At 34.9% G+C, this 15,714-nt stretch overlaps 1 protein-coding gene across 1 annotated transcript; it reads right to left on the minus strand.

Annotated features, from left to right (window-relative positions):
* Positions 1 to 2,577: 2,577 nt before the first annotated feature.
* Positions 2,578 to 9,225, minus strand: LOC101891395 (angiotensin-converting enzyme). The gene is made up of 6 exons (XM_005179836.4): positions 9,080 to 9,225; positions 8,328 to 8,895; positions 3,216 to 4,128; positions 3,025 to 3,147; positions 2,773 to 2,951; positions 2,578 to 2,689 (listed from the first exon to the last, which is right to left on the minus strand). The coding sequence occupies exons 1-6, from the start codon at positions 9,119 to 9,121 to the stop codon at positions 2,679 to 2,681; spliced, it is 1,836 nt and encodes a 611-aa protein (XP_005179893.1). The 5' UTR covers positions 9,122 to 9,225; the 3' UTR covers positions 2,578 to 2,678.
* Positions 9,226 to 15,714: the final 6,489 nt, after the last annotated feature.

Genomic DNA, 15,714 nt, shown 5'->3' on the forward strand with positions numbered 1-15,714 from the left:
ATAAAAATCGTATAAAATTAGGCCTCTATTCTGATCTTAGCTCTACATCCATGCAAATTTTCGTGACAATTTAATATTGATAGGAGGACCGATGGATTCCTATGTCTTGGAGCAATATTTCGAGGTGTTATATAATTTTTGGCACAATCCAACAGATGTCAGAAAACTGACCTAAAATTGAAAAAAGTACTGTTTAAGTCGGAATTGTACAGGGTTGCCCATATTCGACGGACCCATCTGGCAACGCCAGAGATGACAGAGATGTCACATCGCTTAATCATATACCGCGTTTGAAGCGTCAGTCCAAGCAGATTTTTACCATGAACCAATACACGCCACGCGAGCGCTCTGAAATAGTTGAAATTTACATTCAACAGAAGAAGTCAATTGTGAAAACTCAACGTGCTTTTAAAACATTAAAAAATGTGAGAAGTGCGCCTTCTAAGAACACCATTAAGCGTTTATACAAAAAATTTTCGACTGGTAAGGCTCTTTTTAATCCGAAGAGGCCATATAAAAGTCGACCAAGGCGATCGGCCGAGAATATCGCTGCCGTACGAGCCAGTGTTGCGAGGTCCCCAAGAACATCCCAAAAACGCCGTTCTCAGCAGTTGGGCATGGCCGGTCCACTTTACAACGGATTATTCGCATTGATTTGCATTTGTTCCCGTACAAAATTCAATTGACGCAAAGAATGTTGCCTGCGGACAAACCTCGTCGATGTGCCCAAATGTATTTTGCCGAAGGAACAAGAGAGTCTACGTTCGTTTAGTACGGAGCGTACAAAGATGTGTTCTTGTGCTAAAAAGTTGTTTGCAACTCCCCTTGGAGTCTATGTTCGCTTGGCACGGATCCTAGGGAGAAAGTCTTTACAGTCTGAAGATTTTTCCTACAACTCTACTTGGGGCCTACGTTCGCACAGCTCGGACCGTAAGCAGCTTTTCGAAGTCATTTATCTACAACTCTCTCTGGCCACTCTCTAAGTCCGACTTGCTGTTAGAGATTTCGTGGAAGCATCGGCAACCCGGGGCATTGCGACTTTATTTGCATAATGACACTTTTTTGTAATTTGTAGACTCGGGTTGACAACACTCAATCTAATTCATCTTTTGTTATACCCTACAACACTATGTGTAGGGGGTATTATAAGTTTGATTGGGCCAAATGTAATCAATCAAATCAAACACCACGAAATATTGATTTTCCACATAGGAAAGTATGTATGGATCTTCCTATCTCGCCGAGCTGAGTCGATCTAGCTATGTATGTCCGTCCGTCTGTCCGTCTGTCCATGTTAATTTGTAATCACTTTACAGGTCGCAATTATGATCTGATCTTCACGAAATTTAGAACGTAGGTGAGGTTAAGGTCAGAATAGAACCCTAGTTCTGTTGGAGATGATCGCATAATATTTAGGGGTTGAAATGGACAAAATACTGAAAAACTTCCTGATTTTGCAGTTGCCCTACAGGTCACAATTATAGACCAATCGAAGCGAAAGTTAGCACGGAGCTAGAGCTTTGGGCTGGGCAGAAGCCTTCCAATTTTGATGGTCATCGGGTAACATTTAGTGGGCGAAATAGCCCATAGCATTTGTGATAAATAAAAGTCAAATTTTCCATTAAACCGCGAATATTTTTAATGCCGGCGAAATCACAAATAGACGAACAGGTCAATTCTGACCGTTACGTAGATGCCGATAGTAAAAATATCGGATATATATAGCGAAATATATGCAATGTATATGTACAAAGGTAGGGGATGTTAGCTTATATCTCCAGAATGGCTGGAGCGATTTTGACAAATTTTGTCAATTTAAAATGCCCTCTTGGCACAAAAGTTTAAAATCTAAAAAAATCGCATAAAAAGATGCCAATAATGGTGATCATATAGATTTTGTAGTATTTTGTGACATTTTTTTTATTTTTTATCGCATGCGATTTTTTCAACTTGACTTATAATATTGAAGTGTATATTTTGTAATATTTTTTTTTTTTTAATTTACAACACAGGTTGGAGTTACTATTTATATACAGATTGCAATTATCTTCCGATCCTTACGTAATTATTCACAAAGGTAGGATTAGGCTCAGAAGGGCTAAGCCTATTGTTTTCAAAGATGTCCGCAATCTATTTAGGGGTTGAAATGGACCAGCAACTCAAAATGTTCCTGATATTAGGAAAATGTTTCTGGTGAAAATGCTAAGGGTAATAGCTGGGCAGTACTCCGTGACATAATTTCAAAAGAGAAATCTTCTGAAATGGATTTGGACAAGTGGGGGGATCCAACATATTGTAGTGTTTTAGGGTATCACATGGTCGGCCCCGCACGACTATAGACTTTGCTTACTTGTTTTTATTTATTTATCTTCTATCTGGGAGAACATTAACTTCCCATATGGATACAAACATTCGTCCCAGTTGATCTCAATTCTTGCTGCGCTCAAACAAGTACACTGAAAGCCTTACCTCAAAAAATCAAAAATGGCACATGGACCATGTACGAATCTCATATCTGAGGGTTACCTCTGTCGGCAAATCGACTGTGACTATCAACGCAATTAATAAAAAACGCAATTAAAAATTTAACAAAAGTATTTATTATTATTATTATTTTTTGCAATAAAACTGCACAGCTTTAGAGTTATATCAGAAAAACAGCTTCCCAATTTGTAGTTTTATAGGACCTCTGTAAAATAAAAAAAGGTAAATTATTAGAAAACTTTGTTTATAGAGATAAAGACAGAAATAATCGGCTTTTAAAATACTTACTGTGTCGACTTTCATTCCAGCCAATTTTGACTTTATTTTGTTTGTTAATGGTCTTCAACCAATCAACAATGGGTGTGTAATATTCCATTAGGGGTTCAGCACATAAGTTGGGCTTTTCGGTTAAAATTTTCGATATGACTTCTTTCCAGGGTTTGGTAGAGCCCAAAGTCATCATAGATCTTTTGCAGGGAATTGCAATATACGTATTAAACAAATATCAAATAATTAATTAATAATATAACCCTGACTTACTTAACAACATTGCCCACATCTTTGTTGCCATAGAAATCGCAATTGTGCAGTTGACCTGTTTGACCTGATTTTTGGCATAAAGCTTTGTAGAATTGATAACCCAGAATTTCTGAAACGAATTTCCTAAGAAAAATAAAAATAACATTGTTAAGCATTTGGCGATAATCAGGAAGAACATTTTCTGCACATACTTTGTTTGGTGATTTTCTTCCACCTCAAAATAGAAGGTGTAGGGGAAATCAATGGAACCTTCCTCGCGATCTGAGGGTGGCTCAACACCAGCATAATCTTCCATGAGTTTCCAATAGCGTTTGTTAACACTCTCCATATCGATTGTTCCGTTTAGCAATTCATTGACAATTTTGCTGTGGACATAGAATACGGGAATATTGAGTATAGTGTGAATTCCCATGCGGAATAGACGATTCATAAGGGCTTTTTCGCTGAAATCCGAATCCTTGGCCAAACCAATGGCCTGCAAATGTTTGGGTGAACTGGCCGACAGAATCACAGCTTCCCCCACTGGATATTCCAAATCATAGGCATTGAAGAAGTACGAGGGCAAATTCTTCTTCTCCTGCGCATATTGAATTCGTCCGACATAACCATGCATTTGCATGAATTTCTTGAATTCCACCTTTTGACAATATTCCATAAAAACTTTGGGCGTGTTATCGACAATTGTGGCCCGGCAGCCATTGGTGCTTTCCGATTCATCTTGTTCCTTGAGACGATTCTGGAGGAAATCTTCATCCAAATCGGAAAAACCCAAAGACTTGTAAAACTCCTGGGCAGTATTGAGCATTTGACGACTGGTGAAATCTTTCACAAACCCATCATAGTATGGCAACTCTTTAAAGGGGAAATACGTTTCAATGACACTTCCCTCCTTCCAGGCCTGCGACAAGACCTGTTCGAACAAATGATCGGGTATGGGTCCATAGGGGTCAACAACATCATCGCCATACTTCTTGTACAACTCGTTGCGTATGAAGGCATGCAGCTGTTGATAAGTGGGCTTGAGTTCCTCCATAACTCGGTCCATTTCCTTGAGGAATTTCTCAGTGTCATAATTCGAATAATACAAATCCAAGACGGGACGATCTGTGAAAGGAAGAAATGTAAAAAGTGGATAAATATGTTTTTAAATAAATTTCAAAAGTTCTCGAAATTATTTTCTGGCCAAGGATACAAGGGCCGTTCTTGCTAAGTGCCGAAGCTTTTAATTTTTGGTAAGGAATTTTTAGTTGAAACTTTTAATTGTAGTCCAGGAAGTCCAAGAATTTTTTTTATTTTTAGTTTCTGGTAATATTCAAAGTTTTTCTTTTTTTGTTTTGAATTTTTAAAAATTTCCTGACGAAAAATCTAGGTATTATTTAAAGGACTTCCTGGGAAAGACTGATGTTTATTTAAATATCTATCCTGGTGATAAAGGCGAAAAATATACTTCAAATGTTTTCTAACCGAGAATCGAAGATTTTTCTAAAAAATAATCTCAGGAACTTTCCGGTTATACAAAAAAAAAATATTGAGAATATTTTTCGAGAGACTTCCTGAAAAAATGTGGAGTTTTTAAAAAAACAATTTGCAATAACTCTTACTTCAAGGACCTCTTGACCGAAAAGGATGAATTTTCTCAAAACTTTCCCAATGGTCCATTAAACAAAAAAATCGGTTTTTTTTTCCTTTTTTAAACCCGAATATCCGAGTTTTTTGAATTGTTTTTTTAATAATCTCCTGACATGTAAAACACCAAAATTTTAAAATTTTTACTTCAAGATCTTCTTCAAATTAACAAAAAATCTTTTAATACATCCTTGAAGGAAAATCATTTTTTTTTCTAATTTGAATCTGCGATTTAAAACCAGTAAGGAAAGCTCAAAGGCGGGCGGGGCCGACTATATGATACCCTTCACCACTATGCATATTTAGTGAAGCTCTCGTAAAAAGATTTATACAGGGCATTTCAGGGCTCTATGAGATATTTGGTACAAAATCAAAATCTATCTAATTCTATCGTGCATTTTACGAACTATAGCTATCTCTGAACCGGGTTTCTCCAAATTTGACGTATTAGCTTCTAGACTGAATTCGGTCTTGTGTACGAAAATTCATGCCATTTGGGCTGATATTGGCCATTTGATGCACAATTAACACGAAATTGGATGAAGATATATATGGGAGCTATAGCTATATCTGAACCGATTTTTACTAAAATTGGTGTACTTGCTTCTAAGCTGGTTTCGGTCGGATTTGCCAAAATTGATGCTATTACGGCCATTTGGTGGTCAATCACCCGAAATCGGATGAAGATATATATGGGAGCTATATCCAAATCTGAACCGATTTCGGTAAAATTTAAAACAGCTATTCCTGTGCTCCATCTAATACCTGGTACCAAATATCACGGTTGTGGAGTGAATATTACGAATGTAAGGGACTAAACACTAAATCGGATGAGACATATATATGATTGCTATATCTATATCTGAACCGATTTTCACTAAATTTTATATACTTGCTTCTAGGCTGAATTTGGTCCGATGTACTAAAATTCAGTCCATTTGGACTTATATCGGCCATTTGGTGCACAATTATCCCAAAATCGGATGAAGATATATATGGGAGCTATATCCAAATCTGAACCGATTTCGATAAAATTACAAACAGCTATTTCTGGGCTGTATCTTTTATCTGGTACCAAATATCATTCTTGTGGAGTGCATATTACGAATGTGAGAGGCTTAAACACCAAATCGGATAAAACATATATATGGGAGCTATAGCTGTTTCTGAACCGATTTTCTCCAAATTTGTTGTATTTGCTTTAAGGCTAATCTCGGTCACATGTGCCAAAATTCGGACCATTTGGGCTGATATTGGCCATTTGGTGGACAATTAACCCGAAATCGGATGAAGATATATATGGAAGCTATATCCAAATCTGAACCGATTTTCTCCAAATTTAATATACTTGCTTCTAGGCCGAACTCGGTTGGGTGTGCCAAAATTCAGGTAATTTGGACTGATAGTGGACATTTGGTGCACATTTAACCCGAAATCGGATGAAGATATATATGGGAGCTATATCTAAATTTGATCCGATTCTCACCAATTTCAATAGGGTTCGTCCTTGGGCCAAAAAAATATTGTATGGAAAATTTCATCTCAATCGGATAATAAATGCGACCTGCATTTTGTTCACAAGAATACATGGACAGACGGACGGACGGACGGAAAGTGATTCTATGAAGGTTCTCAAAAGTAACTATGGGTCTATCTCGTTTCCTTCTCCATGTTACAAACAAATGCACAAAGACATAATACCCTTACCACTGTGTGGTGTAGGGTATAAAAAATCAAATAAATACAATTTTTTGTAAGGATATTGTTAAAAAATAATTTTTAAAAACCTTTGATTTTCGACAGGACATCATATCAAAATTAAATTTTTCCAAAAACCAATAACGGATTTTGAAGAATTTTTCAATGAATTGAAGATTGTGTTCAAATAATATTTTTGTGACTTTTTAAGTAAATGCTTTCAATAACCTGCTACCCGTAATTGCTTTAAGAACACGATTTCAACGATTTTCTTATACCCTCCACCATAATATGGATATGATATGTCATTCCGTTTGTAATACCTCGAAATATACATTTTAGACCCCATAAGTATATATAATCTTGATCAGCATAAAATTCTATATAGATTTAACATTGACCGACCGTCTGTCTGACTGTCCGTCCGTTTGTGGAAATCACTCTTCCGAAGGAATTGTTTCAAATTTCGTATTTAAAGAGCTTAATAGGTACTACTATCTGTGTCAGAAAATTGTTTTTTTTTACAGGTCTAGGTCTTTGTATAGACCCAATAAGGGAACCTCCCTTTATTCGGTATTTTACTGATTTCAGCGACATTATACTCCGGGATTGCTTCAAATTTCGTATTTAAAATTCTTAATAGGTACTACTATCTGTGACAGAAAATTGTCTATGCAAGTCCAGGTCTTCGGTATTTTACTGATTTCAGCGATAATATTCTCCGGAATTGTTTCAAATTTCCTATTTGAAATTCGTAATGGGTACTACAATCTATAACAGAAAATTGTTTATACAGGTAGAGGTCTTCGTATAGCCCATAAATATCGGTACCTCCCTATATTTGTTATCCTGATGATTATAGCTACATTATTCTCCGGAATAATTTAACATTTCGAATAAATGGGTACTACAGCCTGTGACAGAAAATTGGCTATGCAAGTCCACATTTTTGTATGTACCCCACAGTAACACCATATATTCGGTATTTTTAATATTTTAACAGAATTTTTAATAATTTTATTATCTATTTATTTATTTATTAACCTCTTTTTTTGAAAACTTCCAATTTTGTTCCAAATGGTGGAGGATATTCAAACTTATTGTTTTTCAACCAAAAAATCTTGAAATTTTAGGTTATTTTTCAATCAAAGCCATCGAGTTTTAAGAAACTTCTAAACGGCATCCTCATAAAAATCGTACTTTTTTTAAGAACATTCCTTTAATGACATCCTGACCTTCATCGCGATTTAAAAAAAAAAAATCTTATCAATTATCTCCTAATTTAAAAGCTAGATTTTTAAGAAAATTATTTTAAAGACATTCTGACCGAAAATCATAATATTTTTGAGAAAATCCGTTCAATGGTTTTCTGACGGAAGGTCTTTAATTTTTTAAGAAAATCCTCTCAATGAAAAAAATTTGTTTTATGACTTCTTAGCGGAAAATATGTTTTCTATGAGATAAATTCTATCGAAGACCTCCTGTCCTAAAATCGAAAGTCGTGGATATTTTAATAAAATTATTTTAATTGGCTTAAAATCTCGGTGTGTTTTTTTTAATTTCTGACCTAAAATCACGATTTTTGAAAAAAAAAAACTCTTTCAATGATCTCTTGAACGAAACTCGTGATTTTTTAAGAAAGATCTTAAAATGGCTTCCTAAATTAAAATCGTGGATATATTAACAATATTACAATATTACAGAGCCGATTAACGGAAATCACAAATATGTTTATGAAGTTTTATCAATGACCTTCTGACCTCTTATGTGAAAATCTACAAAGAGCACCTGACGAGAAACGTGGCTTAAAAAACATTTTAAATCTCCTAACCAAAATTTTTGAATTATAATAAAAAAATTCATTGACCTTTTGACCAAAAATCCTCAATTTTTTTATGAAAATTCTTTCCTTGACATAACATTTCTTTAATGACTCCCTTTCAAAATAAAATTTAATTTTGATAAATATTCCATCTTACCCAAAATAGTTGCCGCCTTTTGCATAGCCTCAATGATGGTGTAGAAATTTACTGAGGCCCAAACAGTGTTCTTTTCCCGGAATGCTTCCCAATAGTATTTCAATTCCTCAGCATCGGTACTGGTTTCGAAGACCTTCTGGATATCCGGATAGTAAGCAATAGGACTATCATCTTGATTTGGCATATTAATACCACCCATATATGGTTCAATATCCTTATCGGACACCAGACTCTGGAGGGCCATCAAGGCAACAGCAATCGATTCAAAATAATCATCACCCAAAACGAACAGAGAACCAACTTCTCTTAGATTCGTAAGGGCTCTTTTCAATTGTGGATCATTGATTTGATTTTGATCAAATTCTCCTGCCTCTTCGGATATTTCTACCAATTCCTTGGCAATCTCCTTAATTGTCGACAACTTATTCAAGGCCGTATTCATGTCGTCGTCATCGTCAATGGAGAATATTTCCGCCGTGATTTTGTCATAGAGATTGTAGAAACGATCGCTGGCCTTGGCGACATAGGTTTTGACCTCCAGTTCGGTGTTGGTGGCAGCCAAGCTTAGCTAAAACAGAACAAAAATACAAATAATTAAAAAATCGAATAAGAATATTTTTTGAAAGGACCCTGAAATTTGCATTTATTGTTTAAAACAATTGCGTAGTTGGAACTATTATTCAAGGTATTCCCCTCCGTCACCGGGACGAATCTATCACACTTGCATTCCCCCGTATTATTTGACTACTCACCCCACAAGCCAGAGCGATAAGAAAAGCTTGTAAAAGCTTCATTGTTCTCACTGGAATCTATTAAAAATAACTACAAAAATCGATGCTGCGCCTTTGAAATCTGTTGTTCGACTGTTCTAATTCTTATTCATATGGACAATAAAATTTTCAATTATACATCCGAATGTGATAATGCTTATCTCTGAATTTTGATTTTTCTACAGAAATTCGAAACATAAATAAATCATGTCTGAATAGGTCTTACTTTTACTTTTTTTATGGGTGGAAAGGGGGAAATGTGTAGTTTTCATTTCCTATGAATAGACAGTGGTGCGCCATGTTAAGAACCAAATAATGCTATGGGAAAGTCAGATCTATAAATACAATACGGTGTTATCTCTGTAAAAAGCTGCAAAATGGTCTGTAGCTGTAAATGGATGAAACGTGGGTTTTCCATTTATATAAAGGCTAAAACCGAGTTGAAAAAGGTATTCTAGGATCACAAAAGTCTTTTGGATCTACAAAGAGCACTCCATCTACAGAAGAGTGCAACAATTCTTCAATAAATAAGGAAGACAGTATAACATCTCCTTTTCAATGTCTTGTGTAAAAAAAATTATAAAAACCGAATGGCTGTCTAAGGTTTGTTTAAACAAGTTAAAAAGTATCAGTCGTTTTTGCGGACACATCTATACCTTCAACCAATGTTATATTATTTAAATGTATTTTGACTTCTGTTATAATTATTCAAATTATTGACCCTCTATGGTGTAGGTTCCGAAGGAATTGGCCAATATTGTGCATTTCATATCGGACTTAAATATGTGAGTATGTTATGAATATTGCGACGTGCCAGGTGTGGACTGTATTGGTTACACCCTTCACTTTATATGAGATATGTGATCATTTTTAGAAAATGTTAAAATGTGTATAGTCGACCGAAGTATTCCATTTTTATACCCTCCACCATGCATAGTATGGAGGGTATATTAAGTTCGTCATTCCGTTTGTAACTCATCAAAATAATCATTTTGAACCCAACAAAGTATTTATATTCTTGATCAGCGTAAAATTCTAAAACGATTTAGCCAAGTTCGAAGATAGGTCCACGATATCGTATAGCCCCCATATAACGGTACCCCCCGATATTCGGTATTATGGTGATTTTAACCACATTTTTCAACGGAATTGTCAATAATCCACACAAGAAGTTCGTTGTGAATACTTTATCCCTTGAAAGAGAATTATCTATATAGGTCCACGATATCGTATAGCCCCCATATAACGGTACCCCCCGATATTCGGTATTTTGATAATTTTACCCACATTTTTAAACGAAATTGTCTGCAAATCCACACATGGGGTACCTTGTACGTACTTTATACCTCGGAAGAGAATTATCTATATAGGTCCACGATATCGTATAGCCCCCATATAACGGTACCCCCGATATTCGGTATTTTGATGATTTAGGAGTTCATTGTGAGTACTTTATCCCTTGGAAGAGAATTATCTATATAGGTCTACTATATCGTTAGCCCCCCATATAATGGTACCCCCGATATTCGGTATTTTGATGATTTTAGTTACATTTTTCAACGGAACTTTCTGAAATTGTACACAAGAGGATCTTTGTGAGCAGTTTACCCCCTGACAGAAAGTTCTCTATATAGGTTAACGATATCGTATATCCCCCATATACGGTACCCCCGATATTCGGAATTTTGATGATTTTAGCCATATTTATACCCTACAACACTATGTGTTGGGGGTATTATAAGTTTGATTGGGCCAAAAATTATGTAACACCACGAAATATTGATTTCCCACATAGGAAAGTATATATGGATCTTCCTATCTCGCCGAGCTGAGTCGATCTAGCTATGTATGTCCGTCTGTCCGTCTGTCCGTCTGTCCATGTTAATTTGTAATCACTCTACAGGTCGCAATTATGGTCCGATCTTCACGAAATTTAAAATGGAGGTGGGGCTAGGGTCAAAATAGAACCCTATTTCTTTTGGTGATGATCGCATAATATTTAGGGGTTGAAATGGACCAAAAACTGAAAAAATTCCTGATTTTGCACTTGCTCTACAGGTCGCAATTATAGACCAATCGGAATCGGAATTTCGCATGTAGCTAGAGTTTAGGGCAAGAAGTCTACCCATTTTGGTGGTCATCGGATAATATTTAGCGGGTAAAATAGACCATATCTTTTTTGTTGAAAAAATTCAAAATTTTTCATTAAACCGCGAATATTTTAAATCCCGGCGAAATCGCAAAGACATGACAAGGTTACTTCTGATCGTTACATTGATGTTAACATCCAACAAAACGGATATATAGCTAAATATGTGCGATATATATGTTTATCAAAGAAGATATGCTTCAAAAATCTCTAATATGTCGAGAACGGCTGAACTGATTTCGATAGTTCTCATTAATTCAGAATGGCCTCTTGGCAGGAAACATAAAACGTCTAAAAAAATCGCATAAAAATATCTCTCTAAAGATGAAAATATTGATTTTGTAAAATGTTCTCATATTTTTTCAATTTTGTCATATTTTTGGCATATTTTCATTTTGAATTAAACATTTGGTAATATTTCTACAGCTAACAAAACTAAGTAGTTAGGATATCAGGATATCATATACAGATCTCATTCATGGCCCGATCCTTACGAAATTTTGCATGGGTATAAGATGAGGGTCAGGATAGAAGCCTACTCTTTTTGGAGATGATCGCCATATATTTAGGGGTTGAAATGGACCAAAAAACTGCAAAATTGTCAGCAGGTCGTAATTATGGGGGTTACCGGACATTGCAAAAGCCAAGCAGTTTCGGATGGCCATCCAAAAATATTCAATGTGTGAAATAGTTTGCCAACTTTTGTAGACAAAATACTAAAATGTCCATTCCAGTGACTCTTTGGAGAATTCACAAATACAGGAAATACGCACTTCTGACTATTTCGTTAACGCTGATTTCGTGGAAGAATATAGTCAAATGTCTGTATCTCATATAGATGCGTTTCAGTCAAAAGCCAATAATAAATGTTAATCTTTTGCCACTTCTGAGAGATTATAGGTCTTTGGGAAATATTGGTTCCAGATCTGGGAAAACCATTTACGTGCAACATCTACCAATAAATTGGAAATGATCAAATTAGTTTAAGTTGCTATTATTCGAAAATTAGAGAACGAAACCTGATGGGTTTCTTTTATTATTTGTCACAATGTCTTGTGGAATTCTTTCGAGTATCTCGCCTATATTAACTGTATCGTTTATTATAGTGTTGTAGGGTATTCAACGGTCGGCCCCGCTCGACTGTAGCCTTTGCTTACTTGTTTCCTATGGTATTGTCTGAAAATCCACACAAGGAGTTCTTTGTGAGCACTTTAACCCCTGAAAGGTAATTGTCTATATAGCTCCACAATATCGTTTATCCCCCCATATATCGGCACCTTCCGATTTTAGATATTTTAAAGATTTCAACAGAATTTTTAATGGATTTTGTTGTTTGAAAATTTTCTAATTCGTTCCAAAAGGAGGAGGTTATTCAAAGTTCGGCCCGACCGAACTTACAGCTTTTTTACGTGTCATACTACATTTAATATAGATAAAAATATTGGTATGGACAAAATTTCAAGAAAATCGAACAAGAAAATCCAATTTTATGCAAAATAATAAATTTCATATTCATCTCAGGTTTTTGCTTGAGAGAAATATTTAGTTATAGCAAGTTGTAAAAAATCGCTGACTAGTTTCGCAAGTTACGACAGATAAAAGTATTGAAAATTGTGACCCTTGTGGGTAAGGCGCCAGAAGGGGTTCATAGATATATATGATCATCTGCACAACAGATCTTATGTTAGCAAAAAATTTTGTGTGTCTGAAATGTTAAGAGATTTGGATACTTATTTAGCTTTTGTTTTCTTCTTTTAGTGATTTGTTTTTTTAAAATCTTGAACCCTATGTGAGAAAGTTGCCAAAAGAAATGGTCCGAACTCTACCATTTTTTTTAACAGATCTTGTGATGATGGAAATATTGAGATTTACCAAGTCTGAATGGAATCTGATGTTATTTTTGCATTTTATAAGCTTTATAGACATTCAAAATGTTGACCCTTTATGGAGGAGGTACCAAAAGGAGTGGGCCGACCTTGGGATAAAAAAAAAAATATTGTGATCTGTATAATTTGTAGACAATCGGGCTCTTACATCACATTTTGTAAGAGTTATAATTATTCAAAATTTTGAACCTTTGTGGAGGAAGTACTTGATTGAGTGGTCCGATATTGTCAATTTACGCATCTGTCCAGCACTGACGCAAATAATGCGATTTGCAAAGTTGGAATCGGATCAGATTATTTTTTTATCTCTATCTTAGTTTGATAATATATTGCGATGTACTAAATTTGGACCAAATCGAATACTCCCTTCGACAGTTATCGTGCGCACCAACCAGACAGGCAGACAGACTGTGTGTCTATCCGTCTCTCTGTTGTCATCACGCTATCTTTCGAACAAATTGAGATAGAAGGCTAACATTTCGCACACATGTGTATTTTGGTAGGCAGGTTAAGTTCGTAAATGGGCCTTGTCGGTCCACGTTTTCGTATAGTCCCTATATTCGGTATTTTAATGATTTTAGCGAAATCATAGACCGGATTTTTTTTTCAATTTTCGTATTGGAAGATCTTAATGGATATTTCAACCTATAACAGAAAATTGTCTATGCATGTTCTAAATTTCGTTTTTAAAGGTCCTAAGGATTACTACAATATATGACAACAAATTACTTATGCATGCCCCACGTTTTCGTATAGTCCCTATGTAACGCTATCTCCCAATATTCGACATTTTTATGATCTTAGCGACCTTATTCACCAGAAATGCTTGCAATTTCGTATTTAAAGTTCGTAAGTGTAATACAACCTTTTTTCGGTGACATTAGGGATATTCGGTGATATTAGTGACATTATTTATTTGAAGGTCCTTATGGGTACTACAGCCTGTGGGTCGGAAAATCGTGGGCTTTTTAAGAATATTTCATAAATGGCCTCCTGATTGAAAATCGTAGATATATTTTAAGGAAATTATTTTCAGTGTCTTATGTTAGTAAAAAAAAAAATATTTTATGTTTTTTTTTTTTCTGAAAATCCAGGTTTTTTCAAGAAATTGGTTTTAACGACCTCCAGTTTTTTTTTCCATTACCTACTGACTACATATAATGAATTTAAAAAAAAAAATGCGAAATATTGCGAATTTTTTTCACTAAAATGTTCGAATAACCTTTTCAAAAATCGTACTTTTCTTATAGTAAATTCAATAAATGTCCTCCTAAAGTTTGTAAAGGGTACTTTAACCTATGACAGATTTTAGTTTTTTTAATGATATTAACGACATTATTCAACTGATTTGTTTTAATTTCGCATTTAAAGGTCCTAATAAGTACTATAGCCAATGATAAAAAATTGCGATCTACGTATATCTCCTATATAATGGTTTCATTCAAACAGTACTTTTCGACAGATTTTTTTTTAAATTTTCAAGTTCCCCCCAAGCAGTGGAGGTCATTAAAAGTTCGGCCGAACAAACCTGTTTTTTTAATTGTTAAAACTATGACTTCGTCATCTTCGGACCTTTGATGAAAATTTTTAGACCTCTGGCTACAGAATACATACAGGTAATAATATTTCATAAATTCCTTCTGTCACCTGTCTTAAGTGTCTTTTGTATATGGAATACTTCTAGTTATAGAAGACCTGTCCAAAAGCCGTGATTTTTTTTTACTTGCCGAAAAATCTAGGAATTATTTCGCCATTTTTTGAAAGAAAATCCTTTTAATAATTTTATGACAAAAATCGTGAATTAAAGAAAAATCAGTGACATTTACTAAAAAATCTTCTCTTAAAAGGCAGTTTTTAGAAAAATTTCTTCTGTAAACACCACTTACGATAGCCTGTCTGTGGAAGATTTGTAAAAAAAAAACATTTGATGTGATTTCTGTTGACGGCATTCTAGAGAAGACCTCTGCAATGACTTCTTGTTTGAAATCGTTAAATTTTTAAGAAAAAAATTCAATGTCCTCCTTATCGAATAGTGTGCATATTTTAAGCAAAGTTATTGAACTGCTTTATAACATTTCTAACAAACATATTCTCTAAATTCGTTAAATAATCCTCTGTATTTAAAGTTCGTAATGGGTACTACAGCCTTTGACGAAAAATTGCGTATGCCGGTCCACAGCTTCGTATAGCCCCTATATATCGATACCTCCTGATATTCGGTATTTTTATGATTTAAGAGCATTATTCCACAGAATTGTTTCAAATTTCCTGTTTGAACCTCGTAATGGGTACTACAACCTATGACGGAAAATTGTCTATGTAGGTCCACCTCTTCATATAACGGCACCTTCCTTTATTTTGTATTTTGATGATATTAGCGGAATTATCCACCGGAATAATGTCCAGTCTGATGATATTAGAGACATTTTTTACAGGAATTGTTTCAAATTTAGTATTTACAGTTCGTAATGGGCATTACAGCCTATGACAAAAAATTATTTATGCAGGATCACGTCTTCGTTTAGCCCGCACATAACGGTTTTCCTGTGAGCAGTATTTTTTGAAGGATTTTTTGGAATTTT

Source organism: Musca domestica, unplaced genomic scaffold, assembly GCF_030504385.1.
Source record: "Musca domestica strain aabys unplaced genomic scaffold, Musca_domestica.polishedcontigs.V.1.1 16, whole genome shotgun sequence".
NCBI classification, from domain to species: Eukaryota; Metazoa; Arthropoda; class Insecta; order Diptera; family Muscidae; genus Musca; species Musca domestica.